This window comes from Ciona intestinalis, unplaced genomic scaffold (genome assembly GCF_000224145.3).
Source record: "Ciona intestinalis unplaced genomic scaffold, KH HT000047.2, whole genome shotgun sequence".
Taxonomy (NCBI): Eukaryota; Metazoa; Chordata; class Ascidiacea; order Phlebobranchia; family Cionidae; genus Ciona; species Ciona intestinalis.
In genome coordinates this window covers 197,247-210,495 of record NW_004190369.2, presented here as the reverse complement: position 1 = coordinate 210,495, position 13,249 = coordinate 197,247, and the positions used below count along the sequence as shown (strand labels likewise).

General features: G+C 34.3%; 2 protein-coding genes and 1 non-coding gene across 4 annotated transcripts in view; 2 read left to right on the top strand and 1 right to left on the bottom strand.

Annotated features, from left to right (window-relative positions):
* Positions 1-13,249, top strand: part of LOC100175212 — a gene marked incomplete at its 3' end in the record, with an annotated part of 276,802 nt that overhangs the window by 66,382 nt on the left and 197,171 nt on the right. The window lies entirely within an intron of this gene.
* Positions 3,809-3,881, top strand: trnak-cuu. The gene has a single exon. It is a non-coding gene; the product is annotated as a tRNA-Lys (tRNA).
* LOC100183643 (adenylate kinase 7) lies at positions 3,841-12,833 on the bottom strand. Of its 2 annotated transcripts, XM_009862809.2 has the most exons (17): positions 12,690-12,833; positions 11,786-11,959; positions 11,284-11,487; positions 10,770-10,880; positions 10,446-10,529; positions 10,027-10,115; positions 9,741-9,831; positions 9,338-9,409; positions 8,896-8,973; positions 8,389-8,538; positions 7,788-7,943; positions 6,927-7,155; positions 6,343-6,482; positions 5,822-5,942; positions 5,225-5,445; positions 4,308-4,466; positions 3,841-4,048 (listed from the first exon to the last, which is right to left on the bottom strand). In XM_009862809.2, exons 1-17 carry the CDS (start codon positions 12,789-12,791, stop codon positions 4,010-4,012), a joined length of 2,220 nt encoding a protein of 739 aa, XP_009861111.1. In that variant the 5' UTR covers positions 12,792-12,833; the 3' UTR covers positions 3,841-4,009. The 2 variants fall into 2 exon arrangements, with proteins under 2 accessions (XP_009861111.1, XP_018670747.1); XM_018815202.2 differs by lacking the exon at positions 9,338-9,409.

The window sequence follows — 13,249 nt, the reverse complement described above, 5'->3', positions numbered from 1 at the left end:
AATTAATTCTTTTACTACAAAGGTCGACTGGGCTCGATCAAAAACAAATCTGAAGTAACCAACAAAACGGGTTCTAGTCGCCATTGATGACTGTAGAGCAGTAGGCAGAATGTATTTATACATGTATTATAACTAATGAAACTTATGTCGTATGAGGATGGAGTGATTGGCAAAGAATATGTGTAAATACGCTTTCTACAACTCCTGTACCATGTGTTTATTGTAAACTTACACTGGTTAACATTGTCGTCGCTTAAAAACGTTTGTTTACGTGAATTTGGACAAACCGTAATCACGCAGTAGCCTAATTAAGTAATGTTAAAAGTATTAATCATATAATGTTTAATTAAATCAGAGTAGTGTTTATGATGCGTCAGGCGTGAATCGTTGTGAGAAAGACTAATATCCCGGGTTCGAACCTTGCCTGCCGTATTTCTTTTGGATTTTTTTTAATAAGAGATATAGGGAATAATAATATAAACACTTTTGAATGAATGAATGTAACTTACTACGTGCCAGCTTACGAGTTACCATGTATGTAACTTTGTAGGTGATTATATATTTTGGATTTTTTCATTTTTTTATGTATGTCTGACAACCCATTATAGTGACCACTGGGTTGGAGCAATTGTCGTTAAGTGCCTTGCTCAAAGACACATACGCCCACAATGGTAGGAGCGGCGAGCCTTGAAACCGTTATCTCTGGTTACAGGCAGGCACGCTAACCACTACGCCACGGCGCCCTTTTTATTTATTTATATTTGCGCACTAACGTAAACAAAGCCAAAAGTTACCGATTACTCTGTTGCCAACGGTTTCCCGATGCATGGCAGTTTACTTGACTCGAAATCGTTATGATCATTAATTACTCATTAATTGGACGATTTTATGCACTATGGTTATGAGACTAAGCTTAGTTGGAATTAATGTATCGAATACAATTGATTAATCAATGTTAAAGTAAATTTTAACCACAAACTGGCGCCTTAAACAGACAGTAAAGTAATCGTTAAATAATCGCTAATTGTTCGGTTTTAAATCTAAAAATGTAGTCTAAAAATTCTAAATATATAATATGATTTGATTTTAATCAAAAGATTAAAAAATGAAATGAGAATTGCGATAATTGCGGAAAAAATCGCTCTATCAGCAAAGAACAACTGTTCGACGAAAAAGGATGTAATAAAAACAAATGGAACGCGTATCTTCAATGTCGGCAAAGGAGAGTGCTGATACACTCTCCTTCTTTCAGCCGTTCCCGTTAACTGTTGTATAGTCAATGGAATCCTAAGTAGGTTTTTCTTCGTTTTTTTTGTGTAGTTTTTTTTCGTGTTTTTACTTAATTTATATTTATAAAGAAAACTTAATATTTCCAAATATATATATATATATATATTTCTAACAAACCGTTTATTTGAACGTTTTAATTAAATTTATTAAATATTTTAATTTTCTAGCGCTAAACTGTAAGCGTTAACCTACCAAATAACCAAACTGGCCCAATAAAGTTGGTGTACTTTTTGAAATACATAGCTTAAAACCTCCTAAAGCTACTGTGCGCCTATCTTTTACAATGGAGACCAAGCGAAATGGGGACGGAGTTACACTTGCAGATATAGCATGCAGATGAAATAACAACTCGACTTTAAGGGTTAACTTTGCTTCATTTAGCTTAGGGTGATCGAAGCTTTTATCCGCCCTGCTAGCTCAGTCGGTAGAGCGTTGGACTCTCGAGCCCCACGTGGGGCTTGAATTTTGGGCTGCAGCAACTATAAGAGCACGATTTTCGATTTTTCGTTTATGTGGAAAATTTAATTTTGGTATTTGTCATTTTACACAAAATTTTTAAATCTATGATATTTAAAACTGAACAAGTTAAATCGAATGCGACAATTTAAACTTGAATAAATATATATCCACGCGTGGCGAGTCTACGACAGTTACGTTTTGCCATACAGCACGCGTCAGATTACGAGTAACTACAAATTTGTGGCTTTGTTTTTTATCCTCGCACGACAAGGACACCCAAGTTGTTACAACACGGATGTTCTGTTTTCGAATTAAACCAAAACTTGCAGAATATGATACCTTACAGATTTACCGACCCGTTTTGAGCAACGAATAATTTACATTAGTAATAATTGGCCATATTTCTATAATATGTCAATGCTTTAAGGTAGCTGTACACGGTATCTGGAAATTAAGCCGCATGCGGAATTCGAAATGCGTGAAGTATAGTACAATGAGGGAAAGATGGGACACTTAAGCACATATTGCCAAATATTTTCAAAATCAAAATAGATGACGGTTTTTGGGTAATACCACGAATTAGTACTATCATTACTTTATTAATTGAATTTAATAAAATATAATAAAACACACGTAGAGTTATTTAGCGATCCGCACAACATGTGACAATTTACAAATTTGAAACACACAGGATAAGGTGGGACAGTTTGAAATCATTGTTAATTTTGATTATTAAGTGTATTTATAAATAGGAATATACGTAAATAACACGAAATAATACTGTAAGCCTAAACAATCTTTTTCTTGCCCTACTGCTATAGTTTTTATCATGTTACCTATACATTATATTATTCCATAACAACGACCAAATTTCGAATATATTTTCAAAATATTATTTTTTTATTATATCGGATCTTATAGTTGAAACTCCCCTGAGGTATAAATTACTAAATTAAAAGCAAATCTTTCAAAGTTTGGCAATGAAAACATTCAAAACTACAATGTGGGGGAAGATGGGACTCTAAATTGAAATATATTTACATTGGCAGTATTCTGCAACTTGTAGTTAACCTACTGAGTTTAACAGGCTGCTGCTAGTTTCTTTGCCATGTAAACTTCATATATATAACGTTAAACCGATATTTTTTGTTGTTGTTTATCTCAAATTAAAGTCATACTCACCCCTGCCTATTTTCGTCATGCTGAAATCTTAGTGTTTTTTTGCAAAACTAAAACTAGTTTTATGAGACAAAATTAAACTGTACGGAATATTCAAGGTTGTTTTATAAAGCTATGAAACTAGTTTAATTGTTCGCACACGCAAACTAAAAAAAATCTTCGGCTTTACTATGATTTAGCGAGCATTAAAAAATAGCACCTTACTAATTCGCATTTTTTTATTTGTTCAAAGTATACTGTTTCTATTTTACATATATTTTTTAATATTTAAAAACAGTAATCAGCTTTGACGGGCGTTTTATAAAGTCGTGATATTACTGTCGAATAATTCTGTAACCTTATTTTCCCGATTATCCTTAAATGGGGGTCCGTAAAAAGAAAATTAAAAAAAGCATAATACCTATTTGGTGTATTAAATATGATTTGCATCAGCATGGTCTTGGTAAACAGGAAAACTAAATTAGTGTAGTACTAGTAAAGTATGTTCTTTTTTTTACTTATAGCTGGTAAATGAAAGGTAAGAATAGAACATAGTTATAAACACCAAAAAAATATTTGAGTATTTGTTGTTTAGTGCTTACAAACTTGCAAACGAGATTTTTTACCGCCATGCCGTTTTCCTGCACCGTATACTGTCTTCATAGATATTTATATATTTTATTTCGTCCAAGTCGTATGTGAATTCCCTCACGGGTTCGCATACAATTTGCAAAGCACAACGGATACTGTGTACAGCCTCCTTTACTGAGGTACTTGACGAAATGTAATTAGCGTCGCGTATAAAACCTATGGTTGTTATCTTATACTATATCAACAGTTGCCAGTCAAGTGGGTTGGCTGGGTCGCTTTTAATTAGACTATATGAGTTAAATTAACATCAGCCCTGCTAGCTCAGTCGGTAGAGCGTTGGACTCTTAATCCAACGGTCGTGGGTTCGAGCCCCACGTGGGGCGCTGCTTTTATCTTTTTATACAAACGTGCAATATCACTGAAGTGCTCAAAAATTTATAAAAACTTACAATATATGTAATCTGCATAAAACACGAAAAGCTAAATGATGAAAAATAGAGTATTTATGTTTCTAATCAACTTGTGGGTTCTGCTGGAAGAGGAATTCCGCCTGAAAAGAGTAAAAAAATAAATATTAAAAGAGAGAGCATGCTTAAATTGTCTAATTCACTATCTAATAAGTTTTTTAACATGTCAAATCCATTCAGAAATATCTGTAAAAATGAAGTTTTGAGTGTAATTAACCCATTTATTTAACCACTGTGCTACTACTCTGGATTTTGTAACTCCCAAAACATACAGTCGTACTCTATATAAGTTAATACATCTTCACTACAATGTTTCATAATTAGAAATACAACGTCACTTACCAAGTAATCAACTGGATCATCGGGTCTTACTTGGCAACACTGTATGAGGCCATCAGTCAATGTTGGCATGACGTGTTTCATCAGGTAGTTCCTCAGTGGGATAGATTGTTGCTCCAATACTTCACGCTCTTGTCTACGAACCTCTTCTAATCTTTCCATCTAAGGAAATAGGAATGACTTTATTTTGTGTCTTATGTTGTGGTAATAAAAGTCGAAAATCGTAAAAAGAGAAGTAACAGTAAAATTTTTGATTTGAAAGAAGAATAGAAAGTGTAGTTGGTTGTATTAAAACATCATTATAGCATAATGCCATGTTAAGAATGAATGACCAACAAGGTCAAACACAAGAGAACATACAGAAAACGCAACACTATTGATGAAGAACATAGAATACCATGATTAGAGAGTGCACCTACATACACGACTTACATACATTATGAAACATTAACAACAGCAACAAAGCAAACGAACAATAAATTCATATATTATATGTGTAGAAGGAATATTCTTGATGTATGAAACAGAACACCTATGTTAACAGAATCAATGAATAACCATAACTTACTATATCCCTTGTGGGCGGAAAACGACCGTCGTTATAACACAGGTGTTAATACACCTCTTGCCAGCTTACCAGTAACCATGTATGTTACTGTGTGGGTGATTATTTTTGGGGGATTTTTTCATTATTTATGTATGGCTGATAACTTGGACAACCCATTGGTGACCACTGGGTTGGAGCAATTGCCCTTAAGTGTCTTGCCCAAAGACACATAGGCCCACAATGGTAGTAGCGACGAGCCTTGAACCCATTATCTCTGGGTTAGAGGCAGGCGCGCAAACCACTTTGCCCTGGCGCCGGAAGGGACTCTCGTTACCCCACCACTCGCTGATAAACAACCCCCACACTCCCTTACCCACTCCTCCTGCCTCTGCTTCATCACCGCAGCTTCCTCAGCCTCTTGTCTCTCCCTGATCTCCCTCTCCTCCGCCTCTTTCTTCATCCTCGCCTCGGCTGCGACTCTCTCCATCTCTTCCTTCTCCTCAGGAGTAGGACCGTAGTTTCTCGCCTCTCCCATCATCGTCGATATCTTTTCCAAGATCGCCTCATGCTTGATATCCGTCTTATCATTCACATCTGAAAAACATCATTTATATATGCTGCTGTTAATGCTTTATACTGTTATTATTCCTGATTGTTTAGTTTCTATACACTGTTATTATGTATGCTGTTACTTTATGGTTGGTGTCTATCTTGTCATTAACATCCTAGAAATATCATAGTTTATGCTAAGCTTGGATGGTGGAATCTTTTTACTGAGGTAATCAGACTTATTTCGAAACTATTGCATTAAGTTAACTCATATTTGTGCCACCAATATGCACACCGCTTCTATTACTTCTTGTATGGGTGAGGTGTTTGGGCCAGAATTAATATGGTTGAAAAGCAGGATTGGTAAATCCAAGGCTGGTAGTTTCTAGCAGTTGTTATAAAGAATATGGTGGAGACATACCGATATGTTCGGGGTGAATTTCCAGTTCGTCAAAGTAGTTAAGCACAGTATCATCAATATGATTGGATGATCTGTATTCTTGTAGACGACGTAGAAAACCTTCCTCAGTGTTGTGGGTGCCCTGGTGTTGGGGAACAATTTTAGTAAAAGTGAATTCAAACTTCTTTGAGTGTGTTTTTAAACTTACTGTACAAATATTAGTAAATATCGCTAACAAAGTTTTATACAGCTCACAAACAATGACACAAAGAGACGAAAACCACCATACATGATGCGCAATAGGTCAGTTGAGTTATACCTTACCACAAAGTTTTCATTTTACAAACTGTAGCTAAATATATATCATTTGAACACAGAAATCACCGTTAAAAGTACAAGAATAATAATCATTAAACTATTTGAAGATCCAGTTTTTCTTTAGTTTACCGAAAAACATTTGTTTTCCCTATACCTGCTGAGTTATTTAGACAGATGAATAAAAATACACAAAGATAAACATATGATTACTATTATTATCTAACCTGGACAACTTCTTCTGGAAGATTCATAACACGATGCTTCAGGAAGTCATCCTCAGCATCCAGTGCGATCACAACCTCCGGCATAATGGAAGAATCGTAACTCACTCTGCGTGGATCGTCTCCTTCATCTTCGTCTTCCACTATGAGTAATAATTAAAGTTGTTCCGATTACATAACTAAATGTAAATAACTTTTTAAGTAGGGCTGATAATTTGGACAACCAATAAAAACCACTGGGTTAATTAAAGCAAATGTTAATGAAGTGGTGTTGGCCTCGGGCATGTATACTCTGGACTAGAGGCAGATGTGGAGGTAGGGGTAATTTAAAGTTATGAACCATATAGTGAATAATTACCAACAAAGTCACATATATAGTAACAGAACACCCGTGTTATAACAAGAGTATTATAATCATGATTTGCACACAATGACAACTGAACTAAGCGTGCAGTGAATGGACAAGGATACAGTAGAGAGTTATGGAATATTATAGGTAAAGTTTCGTCAAAACTTGAGACTAGTGATTTAGAAAAAATATAAGTTGGTTTAAACAGCTAAATAAGTAAATAACAAGTGTCTCTTACATGCAAACAAGTCCTTAGCTTGTTCGTATGTCTTCGGGAATCCATCGAGGACAAACCCTTGATTCTGGCACGGCATTGATTTCAACTTTTCTCTGAAGAACCTGATGATATGTTGATCTTCAATCCTCCCACCATTGTTCTCCCTGCCCTCTTTAACTTGCTCCAGGAACTCAGAATCTTCCTGAGCTTTTCCATCATCTTCCTCTTCTTCTTCAGCAGCACTACCAGTCTGGGTATCGAATATTAAAACATTAACAACTGGTATAGCGTGCTACAGAATACGTAAAAGACCACATGGATGTTCATGTTAGTAGAATACATGTTTATGTTAAATGGGATGAATTCTGTGAAGAAACAAATGTAGGAATGAATGCAGGGCAACACCAGTTGCTTTGACATGGGTAACATATTCTATACACCATGTGCTGGTTTATAAGTTACTAGGAATTAAATATTTTAAATTAAAACAAAAAGTAGCAAACAATTTGGAAATATAAATAACTGATAGGCAATAGCATGATTGCAAATAAATGATTTACTTATTTATTCCCTTGTTTATACGAGCAAGTTGGGGCAATGACAGTCCTTAAAACACAGGTGTTCTGTTACAAAAACCTCATGCCCGTTGTAAGTTACAACACATGTAACTTTGTAAGTGATTATTTTTGGTGGATTTTATGTTTGAGTGCGAGTTTAGACCATCCAAAATGAAGCACTGGGTTGGAGTAATTGCGCTTAAGGACCTCGCACAAACATAAACACACTGATAATAATTATTGTAGCGTCAAGTTTTGATTTCCTAACCACAATCTCTTTTAGTTTCACAATATTTATGGCAGCAACACCATAGATATAACCAACCTGTTCAAGTCTTGCAGCACTTTGTTCCAATCTCTCCAATGTTTCATCTATCACATCCTTAATGGTGATGTGGTGAAGCTTGTATTGTTTACATACAGCGGCTGCTATGGTGGATTTTCCTGAGGCTGGTGGACCAAGGATGCAAGCTCTCATTGGCTGGGGGAATATCACATGATTAAGTGAATATAGGATAGTTGGTGTGTCTTATGCTACAAAGTGACTAAAAAAAATGTTGTAGACCCTTTCGGAGCAATACATTAAGTACAGTTTCTTTTACCCCTCACGGTCAAGTAATAACGTTGGTGTCTTTAATACACCAGACATACATGGTGAATTCATACACCTAATGCTTACTATTGAAATATACATACAGTAAAGGTTTTAAACACAGAACAAAAATATTGTATTTTCACCCCTGTTAAAAATGCATTTCCTATTGTATTTATTACCTTAAGAACACAACACTTTAAACACGTATTAAAGTAGAATAAACATGGAACTTATTGAATATGTCAATATACCATTATATTTATCTCCTAAAGACACAAAACCTTAAACAACTATTATAATCTTTACATTCTCCCGAACCACCACAACTTACAAGCAATCCTCTTGTCTCCTTATACTCCTTAATAATTCGATCAATGGCATCGACCATTCCTGTTTCAGCCACCCACCGTACACTCATGGATTCCTTCACGAACATCGCTTCCATGTGTAGGTTCACAAGAAGGGAGTCAAACTCACTTTGCTATGAAGTTATATAGATGGTGATAATTTTATAAATAAGCAATTTATTCAGTTCACTTCCCCCTAATATGGGCCTTCTGTTTCATACACATCATGTAGAATAAACATAAATTATTAATCAATAATCTTGTAGTGGGGCACTAAACAGTAAATGAACTTATGAATGAAAGAATGAATGTCACCTATTTATCCTTGTGTGGGAGGGAAAGTTGTTATAATACAGGAGTTTTCTTTTAAACATCTCGTTCCCGCTTGAAACTTACACTATAAGTAACTTTGTGAGTGATTATTATACACAATTTTGACAACTCATCCCATCAGTAAACACTAGTCCTTATAAAAAAGTATCTCCAGCTACCTTAAGGTCTTTGATAAGCAAAGCGTCTTCTTTAGAAATGTGTTCTACTTTGCCTGTACCTGATTTTGAGCTCACAATCTAAAAAATAAACATATATGCTGAGTTAAGTCTATAAGGGATCTTCTGGCAATTGTTTGGTTTGCGAAAATAAAAGACTGATGTTTGTCGACCATATGCCAGGCATCATGGTTTTGGTGTCTTGTGCAAGGTTACATAAAAACATGTGTAGCTTATAGAGAACAAACATTACAACCAGAACCGCAAAGAAAACATAATTCAGCAAACTGTATGATAAACAACAAAACAAGTAACACATAAACCCACTAAATTTAGTAGTTTAAAACCAAATTTTAATGGGTTAGAGCAAAAACATGTTGTAAGTAGTTAAGTAGTGTAAAAATTAAGTTGTTAGTATTATTAGCACCACAGCAATAATATATACTTGTCGCATGTAATCAAAATCCTCTTTGGCAATTTTGCGTATTTTTCCAGTACCAAGGTAATAACTGATGCACTGAGATAGTTAGAATATATAAACGCAGATACATGCTTAAACATTTACCTTTACGTTGTAGGCATAATTAAAACTACAATAAATACACATCTTATGTAAATATACCATTCAGTTAGGTTGCATTGATTACAGTTTTTAAACAATAGATGTGCATTATTTTATCCAGAAGATTTTTTCTTTGTTTATTTCTTTTAAAACTGAAAAATCAGAAACAAGATTTACAGTAATATAAAGATTTGAAAATAAGATGGATAAGAGTTTATGTTTTGTATGAGGTCTTTTTCTGTTTTACAATGATTAGCATAACTAAGGTTAAAATACAACAACTTACTCGAACAATTTCCTCAAGTGAGTTTTGGGAATCATCCACGGCTACCAAATATCTTGTTTTTGGTTTGCCATCAAGAATATTTTGTAGAACACTAAACACAAAAAGGTAATCACTCACAAAGTTACATAGATGGTAACTCGTAAACGGACATAAGAGAAAACCTATGTTAAAATGACTGTCGATGCCCGATGCTGAAAGAAAAATTGGGAAAAGTAATATTCATTTATTTACCTATACCCAAGCCAACTTAGTCAGTTCTAAATTATTGAGCTATAAAGTAGTTTACCTGGCTAAATCTTTGATATGAATAGTTGGCACAATGTTGGTACCAGTGCCAAAACATTGAAGAGCAGAAGCTTCACCAAGCCAAGCTGTCTGTAATTATTAAGCAAGTTATTCAAGTGGTCACTCATTCATATATATATATATACAGTAGGGCTTGAAACTTCAGCTCTGGATTATAAAAATGATATTTGTTTTGTTTCTATACCGTATGCATACGCAATAGAGCATAAAGGCTGCAGATAATAAGAATAAAGCCCTTACTTACATCCTGCTAATCCATCTTAGTTTTGACCATTACAGTTTTAAACTACGTTAAACTATATTTGTAAATGGTAAAGGAATCCCCGCTATACACAGTATAGAAAATCTGTATGGTGACTTTGTATGGTAGTTAGTGAAGTATAATTGCAATGCCAATACCTTGTATAGAAAGTGAAATATATTTTCACCCATCCCATAAGTGAGCCCTGATGCCACAACATAGGTCTGGAACTTCTGCTTGTTCTGAAAAAGAAGTTTGTTCACCATGATGAAAAATATTGCGAATGAAATATCAGCACAAAAAACATTTTGTCAGAAAAGCTTTTTAGATTTTCTGACATTATCATTTAAACACAGCAGAAATCTAATATGTCATCAGAGTAGCACTGAATCTAGTATTTATTAAGTTATACAGCAAAGTATTAATGCATAGACCTGACAGTCTCAACCTCTCATTTAATTACAAATTATAAAACAACTTACAGTCTTTCCAAATTTGATGACAATCTTCTCTGCACTGATGTGTTCCTTAAAGTTAGGGTGAGGTTTCCTTCTTCTATAATCATCCTCTGTGAATGGGATCTCAGGGTCATCCTGTGTGGAGGCAAGAATCAGACAGAATAAGTGATAAATTATTAGCCACATGCATCATATTATTTTAATTTTGTACACCACGACGGATAAAATGAGTGATAGAAAAGATAGGGAAAAGACCGACTGAACTAGCAGATTATTACTGATGTGGTAATTGAGGGGTGTAATCTAAAAATAATTGTGAAAAAAAGAATTATTGAATGGATGACATGTGAATTAGAGTTGGAATCTAAGCCAAACGGTTAAAAAATTACCCAACAAAATATACTTTGGATATGTAGAAACCTAAATCGTTGCTTAAGCAAAAAAATGGTAAAAAGTAAAAGTGTGTTAATTTTTACTGTAAAAGTGCAAATGAAGAAGGTTTTTAGTTTTTTCAACACACTATTACAGCATGACGTACCGGGTCCAATGGTTTGCTCTTTGCCCATGTTAGAACAGATGAGAGCAAGATAAACATCTTAGGTCCATCAAAATGTTCAATCTCTGTATGTAATGAAGACACTGACCATACAGCTTCATCTATTGCAGCCATATCATCGTTGATATTGTATATTATGATGTCACACTCAAGTAGTTTTTCAAGCAACTCCTCACGTGTATTGTACTGAATAGTAAGAAGTCGGGATACTCAGAAATATATATTTTGGCCAAAATGATCAAGATTTTATGACAGAGATTTTTTATTAAATTGTGTTTCTTTGTTTTTTTACACTTCAATTTTACAATACACTTTACTATGAACTATTGCTAATTAGTAAAAGTTTCACGTCTCACCTTAGTTGTATTTTATTGAAGCAAAACAAGTCTCCATTTTATAGAACAACCTCTACATTTGTTCATAACAACCAATTACAATGTGAGTGAGATTCCAATCTCAACTGCAGACAACACACAAAACTTACATTTACAATCTCTGCTATATTAGAAGGGGGTTTGCCGTTTGGATCTTTTAGAGTCCCGATCACTCTGTACGATCCTTCCTTATGAGATGCTGCAGACCTCACTGATCCCGCATCATCCTCTCCTTCTTCCTCTGCATCTTCAAGTGATGCTCCAACCACACATTGACCAAGGTACTGCAAGAGGAACGTAAAAATATATTGTTTATATATTCTATATGAGGTTCTTGAGTATTTAGGCCAGAGTTGGCTCATTAAAACAGCCAAACTGCATTTAATGCAACTTTTATATCTTTAAATGGCAACGACAAGTAACTAGGTGAGTTACAACTGTCTTCAGGGTGGCATAGCAGGAATACTAATAAAAAAGTTTGGATTAAAGCTATGTAACAAATCTTGATTTGATACGGTATCTTGTTTAAGATCACAAGATTAAGAAATAAGAAATAAGATCTACCATTTTATAATAAACATGTATAAGTATGACCTGTGGCACAACCAGCACATTCAAAAGGGAACTGCCATAAAGATATTTACGCCCAGTCAACATTTGTCTCTGACACATTAGAACAATCACATTATTGATTGTGTACACTAATAGCTATTCTACTTTACATAGTGAATTAAAACTAATGTTACATTATTAAAAAAGCTGTTTTATTGCCTAAGTCAAGGCAGAGCTTAAAAATATGACCCTTATAGACAATGTTTTGATCTCGTGGTTGGTTATACGCAGTGGGCATATACCTCCCAATTGTTATATTATGACATGTCTCTTTCTTGCTGGTTGTGTGTTTGCGAATAAGGGGGCTGTCATCACAGCAAAACAACCCACTGTGTATGTCGTATAAACTATATACACAATTACGGAACGCAACGTGAAACACCAGTGCAAAGTTAATCTAACCTGGCCAATATTTTTTCCGGTATAAGTATCAACATTGTTGAAGAATATTCGCTTGCTTCGAACTTTCTGGATCGGTTCTTCAATATCCTCTTCATCTGACATGGTGTTTAGAAGAATATACAATAATATATTAATAAAAAAATGAAATCTAAAAATAAACACATAGAATGAGTATATATATAATATTTTTAAAAAAGAATAAAAGAAAAGTTAAATTTTTAAAAATTAAAAATGTACTTTGGTTTGTAAAAAAATCTCCAAATTGATACCAAAGAAAGGTATGGTAATAAAATACAAAAAAAAAAACAACTTAAAATCGCAGATTATTAAAACTTGATGATAACACAACAGAAAACAAAACCAAACAAAGAATTTAAGCGTTGCTGCAGCAGATGCAAAATTTAACTTCAATCATGAACATTTCCAAACACAGATCGCCATGTTGCCAGCAAAGAACATGTAAAGTATATTTTTCATTTCATGAGTGATTTCAAAACCGAACCCTTCCCCTACTACAGCATGCCATGATGAGCCAAATTTTTTGTCCATGTTTTCTTTAA

Excerpts from the sequence above, each read along its gene's own strand:
- LOC100183643 (XM_009862809.2), bottom strand. The coding sequence starts at position 12,791 with ATGTCAGATGAAGAGGATATTGAAGAACCGATCCAGAAAGTTCGAAGC. Across the intron at positions 10,881-11,283 it reads AGAGCAAACCATTGGACCCG|GATGACCCTGAGATCCCATT; the intron begins GTACGTCATGCT and ends GCCTCCACACAG. Across the intron at positions 9,832-10,026 it reads CATATCAAAGATTTAGCCAG|TGTTCTACAAAATATTCTTG; the intron begins GTAAACTACTTT and ends TTTTGTGTTTAG.